The sequence below is a fragment of the Periplaneta americana genome, chromosome 12, assembly GCF_040183065.1.
Source record: "Periplaneta americana isolate PAMFEO1 chromosome 12, P.americana_PAMFEO1_priV1, whole genome shotgun sequence".
Taxonomy (NCBI): Eukaryota; Metazoa; Arthropoda; class Insecta; order Blattodea; family Blattidae; genus Periplaneta; species Periplaneta americana.
This window is the reverse complement of record NC_091128.1, coordinates 135,411,096-135,430,625: the sequence shown is the minus strand read 5'-3', so window position 1 is coordinate 135,430,625 and position 19,530 is coordinate 135,411,096. Positions and strand designations below refer to the sequence as shown.

The window sequence follows — 19,530 nt, the reverse complement described above, 5'->3', positions numbered from 1 at the left end:
TTTGATACATACGATAAGACATTACAAAAAGTATACACACTACACACTAGATGTCTCCTGTTTACACACGATTGTTATCGCCTTGGTTTCGATTGTATCCACTGTACTTCGCTGTATTCAGTGACCCTTGCCGATAGAAAAGATGGCAGGGGCCTTGGCTCGATGGAATGCACTTGCGAAAGGACATTTTGGTATGTTAATTATATTATATTGTAAATAATATACACACAAATTTGCACTTACGTAGTTTATGTTGCACGTTTCTACACTGTAATTGCAGTGCAAAGTTGCCATAGTTACAATATTGTGTAGACATGTTTATATAGGCCTACTGTGTATTATATACACACAACATACAATATGTGTGGTTTAAAGTATAAGATTTTATATAATAAATTGAAATATGTTATAAGACATAGTGGTGCGGTACAGTAATGATTATATGTGCATTTTTGTCTTTCAGGATTCCTTGGTGCTCCGGTACTAAGTAGTGTACAACTTCGTACCAATACTACACAGCCAACAAAAGTATGTGTGCTCTTAAATTTGCTCTAATTAATTCTATTAGTGTAACAATTTGCACAAGGCATAGTATTTTAATGAAGTATTTAAATATATTGAATCTTTCCTAAGCTTTTTCAAAGAAATAAAAGTATTAAATGGTATTGGACTGTTGAAATGGATCTATTAGGTGAAATTACTGTTTTTGTTTCTCTTTTCAACAACCACTATAGTGCTGTGCAAGTAGATTGTATAAATTAATTGTATCATAGTTTCTCCTTTCAACAATCACTACCAAACCACCAAAAATAACAAAATCGCTTCTGTAGTTGTTCTGCATAATTACCGAAAATAATGTAGGCCAAATACCGTTACTTAAGTGTTTAGAATTTCTGATGCTGCATGTCATCTTTAAAGGATCCGAAAAGAATGTTTCTCTGAAAGTAAATTCTAGTTTGACGGATAATTCCGGCAAAACCTTCACAAATTTGCTTACTTACTGTAGCCAGTCTATGACACTTTTGGTCACATTTCAGGAGTAGGCCTATTGTAGTAACCAAATCGCCTTAAGTTTCATATGTAATATTATGTTCTATGAATTTTATTATTTCAGACGAAATTTGGACCTTTACATGATGATGATCGTATATTCACAAATTTGTATGGACGTCATGACTGGAGATTGAAAGGAGCTCTGAAGAGAGGAGACTGGTATAAAACAAAAGAAATATTACTTAAAGGAACAGATTGGATCATAAGTAAGTTTAAAACAAAATAAAGTGGATTTGCATACAATTTTTATAACGTTTTAGTGACATGAATTCCAGTATCTTCACTTCACGTCACATTCTGCCCAAGGGCAGGTCTTTCACTGCATTAGTATTACCCGAATTAGTATTTAAGTTATTGTAAGTATCATGAGATGTGAATTAACTGTTTGACCTGTAGTAACTCCTGACACAGTTGCAAATAAATAAAACTGACAAAGGACTTTCCTGCTTTAAATGTCGCTCTGAATCATCTCCTCACCGGTTCACCTTACCTTTTGAATCATCCTGTGTGTAATATAATTCTTAATTATAAATTAGCTTGAACAGCAAAATTAATCTGCACTATAAAATTGCGATAACATATTTGTTAACTTGTACATTTGATACATGTAAAAATTTGTATCTGCAATAATTGTAAAGAATGATTGTATGATAAACGAAGATTTGTCGAATTTTGAAGACTGTGAATTAGCTTCAGGTGGAAGAAAACCACTGTATTGTATAAATTCCGTAAACAAATACATAGATATGCTATGTTTAAATTTTTAGATGAAATCAAGACCTCAGGTCTTCGAGGAAGGGGTGGAGCAGGTTTCCCTTCTGGAATGAAATGGAGCTTCATGAATAAGCCATCAGATGGGAGGTATGTTGTGTTGTTGCATTGTGTTTCAATGTTTTATTGCCTTTTAGATTCAATTTTAATGAGAATTTATCCTATTGCAATGCAAATGTCTACAGTGCAATTCAAATCTCCTGGTGTCTGAAGCACATTTGCTTGTATGGCAATAGCCAGTAGCAACAGCGCTGTATTGCCGCATATGGATATTCGTTGACGCTGCTTGTAAAAATAATAATTGTGCTCGGACAAGTTCTTCGTGACAGGGTGTCTACATGTGATTAGGTTGAATGACTTTTTCTGGATATATAGAAACAAGAATCGCATTTCTATGCCAAGTAGTTCGCATTTTATGCATCTTAATTGCATCTAGCTGATTCATGGTTTTTATTCTCTTCCACAAGTGACGTTTACACAGCTGCATGCCGATAAGAAAGCCTTTCGAAGCACCAAGAGACCAAGACTATTAACTGCAAACAGCAACATAAACATTAGATAAAATTATAATTACGAAACAAGAGCAGAAAATACCAGCTCGATTTCTGTTTGCGTTGTGTGTAGGTATTTGACGTATTTTGTGTCTGTCAGTGAAATCAATAATTCGTTTGTAATAAACATTTTCTAGTGTTCTTATCAGTTTATTACTTTATTTGTTTATTAGTAGTATGAAATTCAATTATGTCACTCAGCAAGTCCAGTGGATATAGTAGCAAAGTTCGGAAATTTATATTTGTCTACAATTTCTTCAGAAAATATTGGTCTGAAGAAACTCATAAAAATCTTAACTTTTCTAAGTGTCAAGAAGTAACTGCTGAGGCATGTTCAATAAAAATGTATCGACCATGTCACGTGAATGCAGAGAAGTGCAAAAAGCAGAAACACAGGGTGCTAAGAAATTGTTCGTCTCGCCTAGAAAACATATTAATGTACCTAAAAGATAACGAATTTAAATGATTTCGAAAACACGCCATTGGCTTTTCCCCTGGAATTGCAGACATAAATTTAAAGTTATGATTTCTTAATACAGTATGCCCGGAAATTGAAACTTTAGCACACGTCTTGAGATTCTGTGAACAGGGATTGCTCTTGAGGAACTCTAGACATCATCTTGTAAGATCCAAAATTGCTGCTACATTAAGAAATAATGGCTGGATAGTAGAAGAAGAAATCTCCTGTCTAGCTGAAAATGGGTCAACGAGACGAGTAGATATTTTAGCATACAATGCTGACACTAAACAGGGCATCATTGTGGACCCCACAATACGTTTTGAAGTAGAATGTCATCAGTCAGCAGAGGTCCACCTTGAGAAGAAGTCGATCTATGAGCCTACAGTCAACTATTTCAAGCTGAAATATGCCTTAATTCACATTGAGGTATTCGGCTTGCTCATAGGTGCTCGAGGGACTACCAGCTTTTTTCGAAGAATTTCGACGACAGTTTGCTCTGCCAACATCTCTGAGGGATGACATTGTGATAATTGTGTTAAAAAATCCTGCCAAATCCTAATTAATCACATGGTGCCACATTAATATCAATTGTAATTTTTCACGCCCTTTTCTTTGTTTCCCTTCTTTAAAATTTAATATCTATGTTTACATATGTATAATAATTTTTTTGAGGATATACTGAGTCTGTAAGGGCTACCCTCTTACTATTATTATTATATTATTATTGCATGAATAAATTATTTATTATTGTATTACGCTGTTTTGTTATTGAGAACAGAGCCTGTTTTCAACTCCGGCTGCCCATTCCTCCTGCCAGATGAGTTAGGTGGAGCACGCATCACCTGCTCTGTAGGTTTGACGGACATTATTGGCTCTCGCGAAACGTCAGGGGATTTGGACTCCATTGTAGTTTTTACATCATAATAAAGCTATAACTTTGCAGTTCACTATAATCATGACCTACTCTATTACTTACCTGTTGGAGTCATCTCCAACCCAAATATGAAACATTTATACACTAGAGTTTATTATGCACGCAACTGATTTAGTATGTAAAAAATGCATACTAAAGTTATCCAAGAACTTGCATTTAAATTATCTCATTATTATTATTACTATTATTATTATTATCATTATTATTATTATTATTATTATTATTATTATTATTATTATTGTTATCACTATTTCTTACCAGTGTTTATTATTGTCACACTAACATTACTTATCCAACTTTCATTATTTACTTTCATGTTGTTTTATGGTCTAGATATTAATGTAATAACTATGTAACCAATTGTATTCTATTAGAATTAGAGTCTGGCTGGGCGGAAGAGAAGGCCTACTGGCCTTAGCTCTGCCAGATTAAATAAATAAATTATTATTATTATAATGTAGGTACTAATTTTTATCACATACCAATCAAATTGTTGCAGAAGTGTAACATAAAGTAACTGTTGACTTTGTTTGTTACATCTTTGTCATATTAAAATTTAATTTATTTTGTCAGCAATAAGACCTTCATATCCCAGGTGTGCAAAACAGAGATAGGCCTATTACATTTTTTATTACACATGATTCACCTTTCTTATAGGCCCAAATACCTTGTGGTGAATGCAGATGAAGGTGAACCAGGGACATGTAAGGACAGGGAAATTATGCGTCATGACCCTCACAAGCTTGTAGAAGGCTGCTTGGTTGCAGGAAGAGCCATGGGTGCTCAAGCAGCATACATTTATATTCGTGGGGAATTTTACAATGAGGCTTCTAATATGCAGGTTGCAATTTCTGAGGTAAGATTTTTTAATAGTTAGAAAGGTGGTTGGTTAAGAAAAGTCATAGAATGATTATCATGTTTGCCATTAGAGTCAAAGTTCGAACATTCAAACTGTGTTGAAAGCAATTATTGGTTTTTAAGGGTGATAATAATAGCATAATTTCTTTCAGGTTAGAAGTAAAGTTTTGCAGATTTATGAAACATGAAATCCTGAACCTAAACAAGAGCTCTCCAGGTAGAATTTCCCCATTTTTCCACCGTGTGAAAATGTAATTATGTTAGTCATCACTCGTATATACCTATCATTCTGTCATTGGGGATAATGAATTCTGTGTCACAGATGCCCCCAATAACATCTAGGAATCATCATAAGAAGGGGCATGGCGAACAAGCTTGTTATATGCTCATAAATATACACACTTGCCCAGACATGTTCAAAAATTTTTAACACGAGCCAGAACAGGTCACATTGTCACTCAATTGTACCTACACCGATTTCACATTTCTGATAATCCTACTTGTCTGTAGTGTAATAATCATGATGAAGATCTGGAACACATTCTTCTATACTGTCCATCCATAAACCACAAAAGAAATAAATTAAAATCATCAGTACCAGTTGCAGAAGACACAGCCCTGCAGTATATATTGACTACACCCCATCTCTGGCTACTAGCAACAGGCATCTATAATGAACACCGATCAAAATACCCCTCATTTCTCGTGAAAAACAACAACTGAATAGACTACAGTGGACTATAGTGGACTTTATGTTGTCAGCAAACAGCTGGATACATTAAGAAGATTGATAAATATACACGAACTGTCTTACTAATAAAAACTCTTACACAGACATTTAACTGCCTTACACTTATACAGTGAACAGCTCGTTTATAAGTCGTGTGTAAATTCCTGATTAATAATCACTACATACATCATGTATAACAATACAACATTGTTATACAGCTGCGTCATAGTTTCGTCATTATTTTATTAAGAAAGATAACAGAATAACTGAGATTCTTTACTGCATCCAATGGTGTGCCACGCTAAGTATCGATAGTACAGCTGGGCCATGCTATATATTGATCAAAGAGTACAGCTACAGCAATATTATTCTAATTATTCCGTGCTCTCTGATTTGTTGTTCTGTGGTTACAAGGCAACCATCATTATAAAATGACAATTGATATGGAACAGCTGTTAGAGAGGTGGCCATTTTTTTTTCTGTATACAACGCTTAAACAGGGGGTTTCGTGTGTATAACTACAGCAAAGCAATTCTCATGTATAGTTACATGCTGCTTATACATCCATTGCTTATGCATGGTTTATTAGTTACGTTTTCTGTCCCAACTCTACAGAAGTCGTGTGTAAAAATTATATACTGTTTATTAGTAAGACCGTGAAAGTCAAGTTTGAATTTTCTTGACATTAATTTCTTTAGCTATAGGAGTAATATTATATTACATGTATTATCCTAACTTTTACTAAAATTACATACCTAATAATTTTCACAATGTTTAAATACTCATACACTAGTTTATTTATTTTGAGAACAGTATTAGAGATGTTTATCATGTTTGTTTCATTGCACTTATTACCTCTTTCAGGCATACCAGGCAGGCCTGATCGGAAAGAATGCTTGTGGATCAGGGTACGACTTCGATGTTTTCATGCATCGTGGTGCTGGAGCATATATTTGTGGGGAAGAAACTGCGTTAATAGAGTCTCTTGAAGGAAAGCAAGGCAAACCTCGTCTTAAGCCACCTTTCCCTGCTGATGTTGGAGTATTTGGTTGCCCAACTACTGTTGCCAATGTGGAAACAGTATCTGTAGCTCCTGTAAGTTGTATATATTTAAATATTAATTAATCCTTTGATCTCTTGTTTTGCTTTGAATTTTTAATCTTCTTTGCAGTATACAGTAGTACCTCGATTATCCTTCTCTCAATTAACCAATTGAAGGATTGAGAATTATAAGGGTACTAAATGTAATTTTACCGAAATTGAGATAAGCGTTTTTTCTGATATTGACGAATTAATTCGCAGCGCTGTTAAGGAAATAATTAACATTCCTACTGACACCCCGGATGCTATGTTGTATGTACCAAGAAGATTGCGAGGTTTAGGAGTATTTAAAGCCCAGTGGGAAGCTTACCTTCAGCACTTAAATATTTGTCAAAGACTTTTACACGTTGACAACCCTCATGTAGCAGCCACGCAAAATCTTCCAAACGAAATTGAACATTGCATCAAACCATTACCAATTACCTTCGATTGCTCTGAACGTATTTCTTCTCAAAAACTAAGAAAAGCATTGCGTGAAGATTCTTTTCATCAATGGAGCAAATTGAAAAGTAAAAGTTTGGGAGTTGTTTTCTATTCTCACTGGAAGAAAGGTAATTCGTGGATCTCAACCAAAAAGGGACTTTCGAGCAGTCAGTGGACGCAAGCCATTAAGATGAACTGTAATACAATACCTGTACGTACTCTCCCTGGTAGAACTCTTGACTCAACCCGTTGCAGAAGATGCGACGAGCAAGAAACGTTTCCTCACGTCTTGGGTTTCTGCCATCATGGAGAATTGCTCCGAATCAACAGACATAATACGGTTCGTTCTCTCATCGCAGCTTGAATCCGTCAGAATGCTTCCTATGAGGTTTATGAGGAGGTTGGTTGCGTCTCTTCTGATGGCTCTACTAGGCGGGCTGATATCATCATAATTGATCGGCAGAAGGATAAGGGTGTCATTCTTGATCCCACAATCCGTTTTGAGATGCATGAGCAACAGCCACAAGAGGTGTGTCGTGAAAAACAAGTCATATATGAGCCTTGTTGTCAGCATCTTGGAGCACAATACCACATTACACATTGGACAGTTTTTGGGCTCATGTTCGGTGCCCGTGGCACGATCCCACGTGAAACTTTAAATCAACTTAAACAATATAAAATTTCTGATGCAACGATTGATGCCATAGGATCTCACGTGTTAAAATCATCCTTAGCTATAATTAGTAATCATTTGTACCCAACAAAATTTTTATTGTAAATGATTTCCTACGTTTTCTTATCTTAATGTTTTTTCTTTTTCTTTCCAAATGTCACAAAATTGTTTTGTTTACTTATTATTCTTTATGAATTGATTAGTAGGCCGATCTATCGAACCCTTATTTAGGGCGGCTTTTGTTTAAACAAATTCAACATGTGCCTAGAATTGATCCGCCCTTTTGTTTTTCAGTCAGAGCTTTATTCTACTCTGTCTTATTGTTAAATGGTATTTAAATCTTTAGTTCAGTCTTTTGTTTTACATCTCTAATTTCATAAGTTTATATGGAGTTTTTATTTTTCTATATGAGAAACTATTAATTATGTTTTCTCTTCAAAAGACCATTTGCCGTAGAGGTGGAAGCTGGTTTGTAAGCCTTGGTAGGCCCCGTAATTCAGGAACCAAACTATACAATATATCTGGTCATGTAGTCAACCCCTGCACAGTTGAGGAAGAGATGTCGATTCCACTGAAGGAACTGATTGAACTTCATGCGGGAGGTGTGACTGGTGGCTGGGATAACTTATTGGCCATCATCCCAGGAGGATCTTCCACTCCACTTATACCAAAACAGTAAGTACATAAAGAAATTTAAATTAAGATAACACACTCTATTCACGTTTTGTACATTTTATACCCTAATGGACCATAGCAGAGTAATTAAATGTCATTTCAGTCATACGTTTTTCTCACGTACGTTTTTTTCTTCAGACCCCCATAAAAACATATGAATGAAGTTTTACTGTAAATTTTGTACATTATCACAATACTTTCTCTTACGGACACTCCTCATATACGGACAGATTTTAACGTCCCAACTGAAATAATATAGAAATAATGATAAATTTAACTCTCGTTTACGGACACTCTCAGACACGGACACGGACAGCTATTTCACAGTCCTAAAGCTTGCTTTACCTCCTGACTGCGGACAGAACTTGGATTTGAAGACCTAATGTGTTACAAAAATGGAAAATTTAGTACAGAAATTCCTTAACATGAAAGAAGACAATAAGAGTCTCGTAGGCTTCCACTAGCTCAGCCGGCTACCCCTTGTTAGCTGGAAGTGGGTGGATAAACAAAGTCATAAAATTTAACCTGTCTGATGGGTCCAAGGTTTGCGCGATCGTGAAATTGTATTTGACACATGATAGGGTTAGTAGTATTATTCTCTTCACCTCAATCAGTTGTTCTGTTTCGAGAGACATGGCACCTGAACGTAGAGGTTAAGTTGAAAACTGTAAATTATAGTATTGCATAACCTTAGACCTAGAATAAAATTGCATGGCACAGTACTTTATTTTCTTTTTTCGGTCTTATCTACTGTAGTTCAAAGTTGCAAAGAATTTACTGTAGTATACTGTATTTAGAATTAAACTACATTAATACATTTCATTTAAAGTGTGAAGGGATACATATTGCATATTACAAATTTACTGTTAGATTGGAGAGCCTCCCTCTCAATAAAGGACACCTCCCAGATGCGGACAGATTGTTACGTTCCATCGATGTCCGTAAATGAGAGGATTCACTGTACTTTGTATAGTGAGAAAGTAAAATAGCAATATTTAAAGCAGGGTAGTCTTCTCAAAACTAATTTTGAATTATTCTGTGAATAATCAAATGTATTCATTGATGTTTAAGATGTAAAATAGGAAATATATAGGCCTATATAAAATTCTGTTTCAAAATAATTATTTTATGTCTTATGGATTTAAAAATATGTATTGTCCCTTACATATGGGTATTTATTTGTTTATATGTTAAACAAATTTTATTTCTCTATATTCATGAGCGTAAAAAGTATTTTTGAGAGTCAAACATTTTATTTAGTGTCTTGTGGCCTCTGTTTTTAAATTTTAATTTCAATATAATACAGAAAATGTTATGACCTGATTTACTTTTCCCTTCTGTTTTTGCCAATTTATAACAAATTTGTTACAGCTTTCAACTCTTCAGATGAAATACACATATATATGAAGTGCGTTTGAAAAGTTTGTGGCCTGACACATAGATATCATTGAAAACGTATCAACAATGCTGCCATTGTTAGCGGCTATTTTACATTAATTCAAGCACGAAAGATCATAATTTTCTGTTGACTATATTTTGTGTAGTTTAATTTTGAAGTTAGTGTGCCGAACAGATTGGCAAAAATTGAAAATAGTGAGCTTCTTGCTGTCATTAAATATTTCGTAAAAAGGAAATGAGTCCAAAAGAAATTAAAGCAGACATGGATGCTACACTGGGGGAATCTCCTCCAGTGTTTTTGACTGTGAAAAAATGGGTGGAACTATTTAAACATGGTTGAGAGTGTGTTGAAGATGATCCCTGGAATGGACATCCAGTAACAGCAACAAGTGAAGAAAAATCCTCGTTATGGTGTTGAATGACTGTCAACTGAAAGTGTGGGAAATTAGCGAGGTTATGCATATCTCAGTCCCGCACCGTGGCGTCGTAGTCTAAGGCATCTTGCCTGGGACTCACATTATGGAATGCGTGCTAGTTCGAGTCCTCATGGGGAAAGAAATTTTCTCATGAAATTTCGACCAGTGTATGGGATCAGTGCCCACCCAGTATCGTGATTCACTTAGGATCTACGATAGGTAGTGAAATCCGGTTTCGAAAGTCAGCTATAACGGCTGGGGGGATCATCGTGCTAACCACATGATATCTCCAATCTGGTTGGATGACCGTCCACCTCTGCTTCGGCATGTGGGCGTGAGGCAGCAGCCGGCTGATCAGTCTGGGCCGTTCACGGATTATTATTATGCATATCTCAACTGAACAGGTGCACCACATCCTAGTAAATGTCTTCGGCATGTTCAAGGTCTCCACAAGGTGGCTTCCATGTTTGTTAACATCAGAAGAAAAGCACACTGGAAAAGATTCAAAAACGGGCTCTCAAGTGTTGTCGGAAAAATTCACCATTAAAATGGGACACACTCACGGACAGGAGAACGCGAATTCAATTATGCGCAATGTTCAAAACAGAGGTGAGCCTGCCTGGAGTAAAATAAAAAATAGGTTGCAGCCGCCAAATTACTCTTCAAGGAATGACCACTCATATAAATTGAGGGAAAGAAGACAGAGGATGGACACTGGAAAGTTTTCTTTTCTCAATCGTACTATCAGGGACTGGAATGCTTTACCTGCAGACTTACTAAAGGCTTTACCAACAACCAAAAATGTATTTAAAAATAGGCTTAAGGACTTTACTAATAGACGGTAATTATACACAGTATTTAAAGGGTGTAAATGATATTTTGTTATTGAAGTGTTGTATCAGTGAAGAATTATGTTGTGTCAGTGAAGTGTGTTGTGTAAGTGAAACGTGTTTCTGTCAGTGAACCTTTATAGTTTATAGTGGCAGTGCAAAGTATTTGAACAGTGAAATGTTTTTGAAGTGTTAGTGAAATCAGGGTAGAATCAGTGAAATGTGTCGTAGTTCCAGTGCAGTGAGTGAGTTGACAGCGAAATGAGTGTAATGTTGAAAGGTACTTGTGCAGATATGAACATATCACACTCGTGGGTTTTAGTTCGAACTTATGTTTAAGATACAAATTAGATTTATTTTAAATGTTATTTTAAGTGATCATGCTTCATTTAATTTAGGATATTCCCTGTTGTTATTATTATTAGTATTATTATTATTATTATTATTTATTATTATTATTAATTATTATTATTATTAATGAGATTTGGCACTTGGAAAATGGATTTGAGGGAGGTGGGGTATGATGATAGAGACTGGATTAATCTTGCACAGGATAGGGACCGCTGGCGGGCTTATGTGAGGGCGGCAATGAACCTTCGGGTTCCTTAAAAGCCATTTGTAAGTAAGTAAGTATTATTATTATTAATTGTATTTTTAATTAATAAGTTTATTATTATCATTATTGAGTGTAATTAGTTGCCACTGCCACCGAGTATATACCCATTGCAGTGTGAATAAATACATACATACATACATACATACATGTCTAATGTCAAATTTCGAGGAATTGTCTGGCCCGATTTTTTGAGGAGATTTGTGATCTCTGATGAAACCTGGATCCACTACTACATACCAGAGACAAAACAGTGGAAGCACAGTAATTCTCTGCCTCCAAAGATAGCAAAAGCAGCTGTTCAATTGGCTGGAAAAGTCGTGACGTCCGTGTTCAGGGATTCTAAGGGGGATAATCATGATTGAATATCTAGCAAAGGGGAGAACAATAACCGAAGAATATTATTCAAATCATCTGCAGCAACTGAAAGGGAAAATTCGCGAAAAGATGTGGACAAGAAGAAAGTGTTGTTTCTTTGCAAGAATGTACCTGCTCACACGTCTGCAATCACGGTTGCTAAACTACACTAACTATGGTTCGAATTGTTGCTGCACACCCCCCCCCCCCCTACTCACCAGATCTCGCACCCTCATACTTCGTTCTTTTCCCAAAGCTCAAAACTAACTTGGCTGGGAAGAAATTTTCGTTGAATGAAGAGGTTATTGCAGCAGCAGAAAGTTTTTTTGCTGACCTCGAGGAATCTGTATACAAAGAAGGTTTAGCAGCATTGCAGCACTGGTGGACCAAGTGTGTTAATCTCAGGTGGATATTATGTTGAGAAATAAAGATTGTTTCAGAATAGTCCTAGTTTAATTTCTGTTTCAGGCTATGAACTTTTCAAACAACCCTCGTAGTTACATGAATTTTTGTTACAATAGTGTGCTTATCACATCATTAAATAACTATGCATCTGAAGAGGAACATTGAGTGTAGAATTGCAATTCTTGTTTTCTTCTGACTTTTGGGATTAGACTGTAGTTGCCTGTTCAGTTTTTCACTTTCTCAGTTTAATAACATTTAATATGCTAACCCAGGAACTATACACGACACCAATTTTTCCTTTGTATCCACACAACTCAGATGAGCTGACAAGACGCCAGAACTCAACTATGAGTGCACACAAATACTGTGTGACTTAAATTGTGGCTTCCTGTTAACGTACCTCCAGTAACGAATGTATTATGCAAATCTGACTTTCAGGTAGTAGCTCCCTGTAAAGCAGGTTTGAATAATTTCAAGGAAAAATTGTTCTGGAGCCGGGTATCGATCCCGGGACCCTTCGCTTAGCGCGCAAACGCTCTACCGACTGAGCTACCTCAGGAACTATACACGACACCATCACAATTTTTCCTTTGTATCCAACTCAAATGAGCTGACAAGACGCCAGAACTCAACTATGAGTGCACACAAATACTTGTGTGACTTAAATTGTGGCTTTCTGTTAATGTACCTCCAGTAACGAATGTACTACGCAAATCTGACTTTCAGGTATTGAAGGGTCCCGGGATCGATACCCGGCCCCGGAACAATTTTTCCTTGAAATTATTCAAACCTGCTTTACAGGGAGCTACTACCTGAAAGTCAGATTTGCATAATTTAATATGCACAGTGTATAGTGATAAAAGAGTTGATAAAAATGTGGAATGTTACCTTTTTAGATTAAGTGTCTGTAACATTTCAGTAATTCATTTTGCTTTGAGAATAAATGAATTTGGGAAGTATCAATGTTATTGATTTCTGTTTTTCGTATTCTAGTGTCTGTGAAGATGTATTGATGGACTTTGATGGTCTTGTGGCTGCGCAGACTAGTTTAGGTACAGCTGCCATTATAGTGATGAATAAACAGACAGACATTGTGAGAGCCATTGCAAGGCTCATTGAATTCTATAAGCACGAGTCTTGTGGCCAGTGTACTCCATGTCGAGAAGGTATCTCCTGGATGAACAAGATAATTCACAGATTCATCACGGGTAATGCACAGCCTGGTGAAATTGACATGCTTTGGGAGTTGAGCAAGCAGATTGAAGGACACACCATCTGTGCTCTAGGTGATGGAGCAGCTTGGCCTGTGCAGGTACAGTAATACTGATAAGTAGCCTACCTAATACTGGTGACAGACTACAGTCACTAATTGCGATTATCGACCTAATCACGATCGGGTTTGTAGTGTGTCACCGTCCCGATTGCGATCAGGAGCTAAATCCTGTTTCCAGAACAAGATAATCGCGCTGAAGCACGGCCCAGTGGACGAAAGTGACATTTTAGTAATCTTTGGTTTCGAATTACCTAGAATTATATTATTTAGGAAATCATGACAGATTCTGCTGTGGAATTTTGTTACCCCTTCCATTGTATTATATGAAATAGAAACGAAAATGAATGGCTAGAAAATTAATTTGGCTACTATTAGTGGAGAAATTTAATGCAGATGTGAAGAAAGTAAAAAGAAATACGTTAACAAATGAAGACGAATTATTCATATTTCATATATATAGAGAGCAATAGAAGGCTGCTGAAAGATGTTTCAATTTCAATCTCCATTACGACACTATCGTTGAGGATAGAGTTGATTTTAAAAATATGTTTTATTACAAAATAATATAAATTTTTGGCAGGATGATACAAATTTTATAGGTTATAAAATCTCTTTTCAAAATAATGTAAATAGTACAGTAATTATATAAATTGTATCAGTTTACATTGTAAAGCATATAACAATTTAACAAATAAATTCCCATATCAAGCTGCAAGAAACAACAAAAAAAAAGGGGGAAAAACAATTAACAAACATCAAAAGAAAGTATGAACTTTAGGTGTTGTCCAGGAGGGAAACAAACATATACGTATGTACATAGAGAAAATTTGAATAAAATAGGAATTTACACAAATCCAAATTGCCCTCTATGCAACAAAGAAGAAGAAATGACTGAAGATCATCTCATAATCTGTGAAGTTCTACCTGATGGATCCACCACAGAGAAATATTGGAGAGCAAGAACACTAATGGTTTCGTTGCCAAAGCCCAGCATTAGATAACAACAACACATAGAGAAAATTGTTTCCTCTATGGTAATTCAGTTGTTGACCAGAAGGGACCTAGTGTGTCACCACATTTTTGGTAATCGCGATCGGGCCTGATCGCGATAAGTGCTAATTGTGATTAGTACTGTAGTCTGTCACCAGTATAAGGGTGCAAAGGCAAAGATGTCCGGAAATAATTTATTAATGCAATTAGGAAAGTCTATGGCTGCTGAAAGTTTCAGATAATTCGAATGATTTGAAAATTTCTTGATTTCATTTATCAAATTAATTGTTTAACTTATAATCATGAATTAATCATAATTATATTAATTTTTAAAGAAGGAAGAGTTGAACGAACCTCTTGTCTTGAGGAATTTAGAGTAAGATTGAGTATGCGCTTTTCTTATTATTTTTTTTTTTTCTTCCTACCAGAAATTTTCAACATTCAGAAATCCTAGAGTTGTGCAATCCTTTTTTGTTGGTAGCAAGAAAACAATTCCTACCTAAATTTTATAATGCTACACTTTAACAAGAAAATTATTTGTAAAGGAAAGAAAATTCATATGGTATTTTAGAAGTGTGACATTTGGTATAACATATTGCATGCTTTTCACATTTTTTTGTTTTTTCCTAGTTATGTTCTTTGTTCGTAATTACCTATGTTTTTAGTTCTAATTTTTCATTTTTTATGTTATCTCAATAAAATGACTCTAGATCTTATTGTGCAACATATGATATTATATTAATTATTGCCATTAATTTAACTACAAGTAATGGTGGCCTATATATATATATATATATATATATATATATATATATATATATATATATATACATACACACATACATACAGACATACATACATACATACATATATGTATGCAGGGATTTTCAAAAGTAATACATAATGTGTGTAAACTGCTATTATTCGGGTATACTAATTTTGACTTATATATAACGTATCTATCAGCATTTTTCTTTATTGAAGTACATGATTCATGAAAGGTAACATAGTATTACTCCATTATGTAATTACTGTACTGTACGTGAAAGACATTTACAATATGTACTGTACTTAATTCTTTCGAAAAAAAGTCATTTATAGTTGTTTGCCATGTGCGTGTTCTCCAAGTCCTCATGTTTACCACACTTAACTTTCCTGCACTTACATCCTCCCAACGTCGCAGTTTAAGTGACTGAGTCACGATTTTTTATTGTTGTCCGTAATGTCGATGATGGAATTCCTAATGAATCAGAGAGTAGTTTCTGAGTAAGAGTACTGTTCTCATCGTACTTTCGTAAGCTTTCCCATTTTTCCGACACAGAAAGTGCTCTTCGTTTAACACTCATTGTAATCACACTCACAGATACTTCATTATACTAAAGGACAACAAACTGACCAGCAAAAATTTCCAGAATTTTATTACACCCGAGTGAGGAATGTTGTTTGAGATAGAGAGTTAGTAAAAGGGTGGGGTATTGTGCAGTATGAAGGTTTAAGTGCGCAGGTAAAGGGTCGAATACTAGTACTTTTCAGTTTAATGGCACCAGTGAGTTCAAGGGCCAAAATGTTTCATTGCTGTTACAGTACATTGCTGAAAATTACATCGAAAATATTCCACAAAAATAGCGTATTATGTGGGACTTGAGCACAACAAATGGGGTATTTTATAAAGATGTTATGTATGAAATGTGCAGGGACTGGACAAAAAAAGTGTATTACACAGGATAGTGAGGTTTTTACTGTAGATGAAAGGTTTTTAAGAAAAATGTTCAGACATGGCGAATCTTATTTCTTAAAAGAATTTATTTTGTAAGTGTGAATCTTTTCTTTAGCCATTGTTGCATGAGCTATGACGTCATCGAATAAATGTTTAAATTAGAACATATGATTTTTTTTTTTTTTTTTTTTTTTTTCCACATTTTCTGAAAGAACGTATTTGAAATTGTACATTCTGGAAGATCTCACTTATGTAATTGAAGTTGATGTCTCTCCATACAACAAAAAAGAAAGGTAATACAATTTCACTAATTTTCACATAAACACGTCCATGAGGCAGTTAATTTTACTAACCAATAAATAATTAATTAGTTCAAAATCTCCTCCACTGACAATCTGGCAGTGACTGAGGAGCAGTACAAATTCCTTTCGAACAGCTTCTATCACAGCTGGCAATATTTCTCTACATTCCATTCTTATTCTGGTCTTCAACTCGTTCATGTCACTTGACCCTACACTTCAGTAAACCCCATAAAAAGAAATCAAGCGGAGACAGATCAGGTGATCTTGCAGGCCATTCGACATGTCCTCTTCTTCCAATCCATTTATTCGGAAACACTTCATTCCTGTACTGTATAATTATTCCTCTCTCAGTGATTTGAAACCCCTGAACACCACAATTTGAACTGGTTGGTTGGTTGCTAATGCTCAGTGCATTTGAGTTCTTCCATTTGCCTTTTTGCTTCCCAGCTTCATGATGACACATCTGTAACTGTTAAATATTTATAGTTCTTGAGGTGTCATATTCATTATAGTATTTTCTTCTTTACAAAGTAAACAGGAGTAGAAAAAAAGTATTTATTTTATATAATTTTGAACTGAGTACAGTAATTTGCATATAATTGTGACCTTGTTATTATTGCAGGGATTAATTCGTCATTTCCGGCCAGAATTGGAGGAACGGATGAAGAAATTCCATGAAAATACTGCAGTAGCAGCTCGAAATTGAGTAGATGAACTGGAGAAAATTCAGTGATAATTATAAGAAGTGTGGGTGAGAGAGTGTACTAATAAGGTGAAGTTCGTGGTAGGTTCTCTGTACTCATTCAACTCTGAATGGTCTTTACTTCTTTCGTAGTAGAAGAGATTCTGTATATAGACCATTGTACAGTACTTTCCGTGGAAAGTTACTGCACTTGAATATTTATTAGCATTGTATATAATATAGAATGTATCTGATGTCTGAAAGTCTGGAATTTTATAATCATGTAAAGACTACAAAGAGGAATATGGTAGACTGTGATGACTCAAATCGCATTTCAGTTCACATGTGTGAAATATGTATTACCTTCATATCTAAATTATTCATTCACATTAAAGTTGTTCTATTCCACAGTACCAGATTTTTTTTTTTTTTTCCAGTCATCACTATTACAGTGTTTTAATGTATAACATATTTGATGCTTACTACTCAAATAAAGTCTGAGAACGCTGCTGTTGAATTGCTATTTTTTACTTTCTCCATAATACTATAGCAATCATAAAAAAATTAATTTAAATTTATATATTGACAAATCGAACTGCAACCCTGACCTAGTTACTATGTGAGCGCTGGCTGTCTTGGGGTGAGCAAGTGAAAAAGCACGGGAGGAAGGGAGAGAGGACTATGAACTCTGCGTTGCCACATTAATTTTTTATTTTAGTAGGTTATTTTACGACGCTTTATCAACAGCTTAGGTTATTTAGCATCTGACTGAGATGAAGGTGATAATGCCGGTGAAATGAGTTCAGGGTCCAGCACCGAAAGTTACCCAGCATTTGCTCATATTGGGTTGAGGGAAAACCCCGGAAAAAACCTCAACCAGGTAACTTGCCCTGACCGGGAATTGAACCCGGGCCACCTGGTTTCGCGGCCAGACGAGCTAACCGTTACTTCACAGATGTGGACTTGCCACATTTAGTAAGAGGAATACATAAGGTTGTTGTTATTATTATTATTATTATTATTATTATAGAATTAGTATATTATTAGTATAGAATGTAATACTCGTCTGAGGTGCTCTCGACTACCCTTACAACCTATTTCATCTTGCAGTGTAGCTCGGAGTTTCTTTAATGTAGGTACTTCATTTTGTGTGTAGTACTCTTATATTTTTCTCCTTATAATGCACCTATCCATGTCATCCAATATGATTTTTTTGCTCACTTTACGGTTTTTACCCGGTGTGGATAATTTGGTTTGCTTACTGTCGGCTACTTTCGTTTCTCTTCTAATTTTTTTAATGAATTATTCCGATTTTCCAGTTGCCGTTGCAGCTCGTTTTGTTGCTTGACACAGTGGCAAATTAAATGAATTCCTGTTCTTCTCATCATCAAAAAACTCAATTACTTTGGCAACAATACTTCTTCCTTCACTATGTGCAACTTTATTCTTGCCTGTTTCCATCGGTGTGAATTAAATATGCACGGACACAACACAGCTCACAATCAGCTAGACTGAAATTGGCAACTTTGTGATCGCAGTTGTATTGTACTTGCAGGCCCACTCACAATTTGTCAAACCTGCTAACAAAAGTATTAAAAGGTTGACTAGTTGCCTGCAATTCTAGCATAATGGAACCTTCCTAGCCGACAGTCGAGGCAAAAATGAAGAATCCGTTATTGTGGTCATATTGGAGAGTGGTTCTTCTATTGGTCACGATGCCCACACACACCTTCTCAGATACTTACGGGGTGATTGATGACTGAATGACACGGAGCAAGAGAGAGAGAGAAGAAAGAAAGAGAGAGATTCCAGAAGTTGGCATGTTTTATGGGGTTTCACTTGAACTTGTCAAACTATATAGGTAAGCATTTTGAGGCACTGGGACATCGAATTATCTTCTGACCAAAGTTGCTGTGTGAACTACCTTAGCCATTAAAGCAATGCGTACCCTCCACAAAACTAGCTTCATTTATACACCGACGGATCCTTGATCTCCAGAGAACAAGGTGCTGGTGCAGGTGTTACGTGCTGTCTCTTCTCACTTTATAGATCTCTTGGATATGGAACAACAAGTTTTGATGGAGAAATCGTTGCAATAAGTGAAAGTCTCAGGAATCTTCTATGCCACATCAATAAATTTAAGAATGCAGTTATATTGTCAGACTCCAAAGCAGCTATTCTATCAATAGTCTCTAAACGCACATCTTCATCTCAAACAGCAGAAATAACTAAAATGCTCTCTCAATTAATATCACTCAATAAAAGAATTGTATTCCAATGGATACCATCCCATTGTGGAATCCTGGGAAACTAGAATG

The 19,530-nt window shown here is 35.5% G+C and overlaps 1 protein-coding gene across 1 annotated transcript; it reads left to right on the top strand.

The window, feature by feature from the left end:
- The first annotated feature begins 39 nt into the window (after window positions 1-39).
- Window positions 40-17,729, top strand: ND-51 (NADH dehydrogenase (ubiquinone) 51 kDa subunit). The gene is made up of 9 exons (XM_069842105.1): window positions 40-191; window positions 464-528; window positions 1,115-1,259; window positions 1,821-1,914; window positions 4,427-4,625; window positions 6,222-6,452; window positions 7,997-8,229; window positions 13,242-13,560; window positions 17,153-17,729. Exons 1-9 carry the CDS (start codon window positions 143-145, stop codon window positions 17,234-17,236), a joined length of 1,419 nt encoding a protein of 472 aa, XP_069698206.1. The 5' UTR covers window positions 40-142; the 3' UTR covers window positions 17,237-17,729.
- Window positions 17,730-19,530: the final 1,801 nt, after the last annotated feature.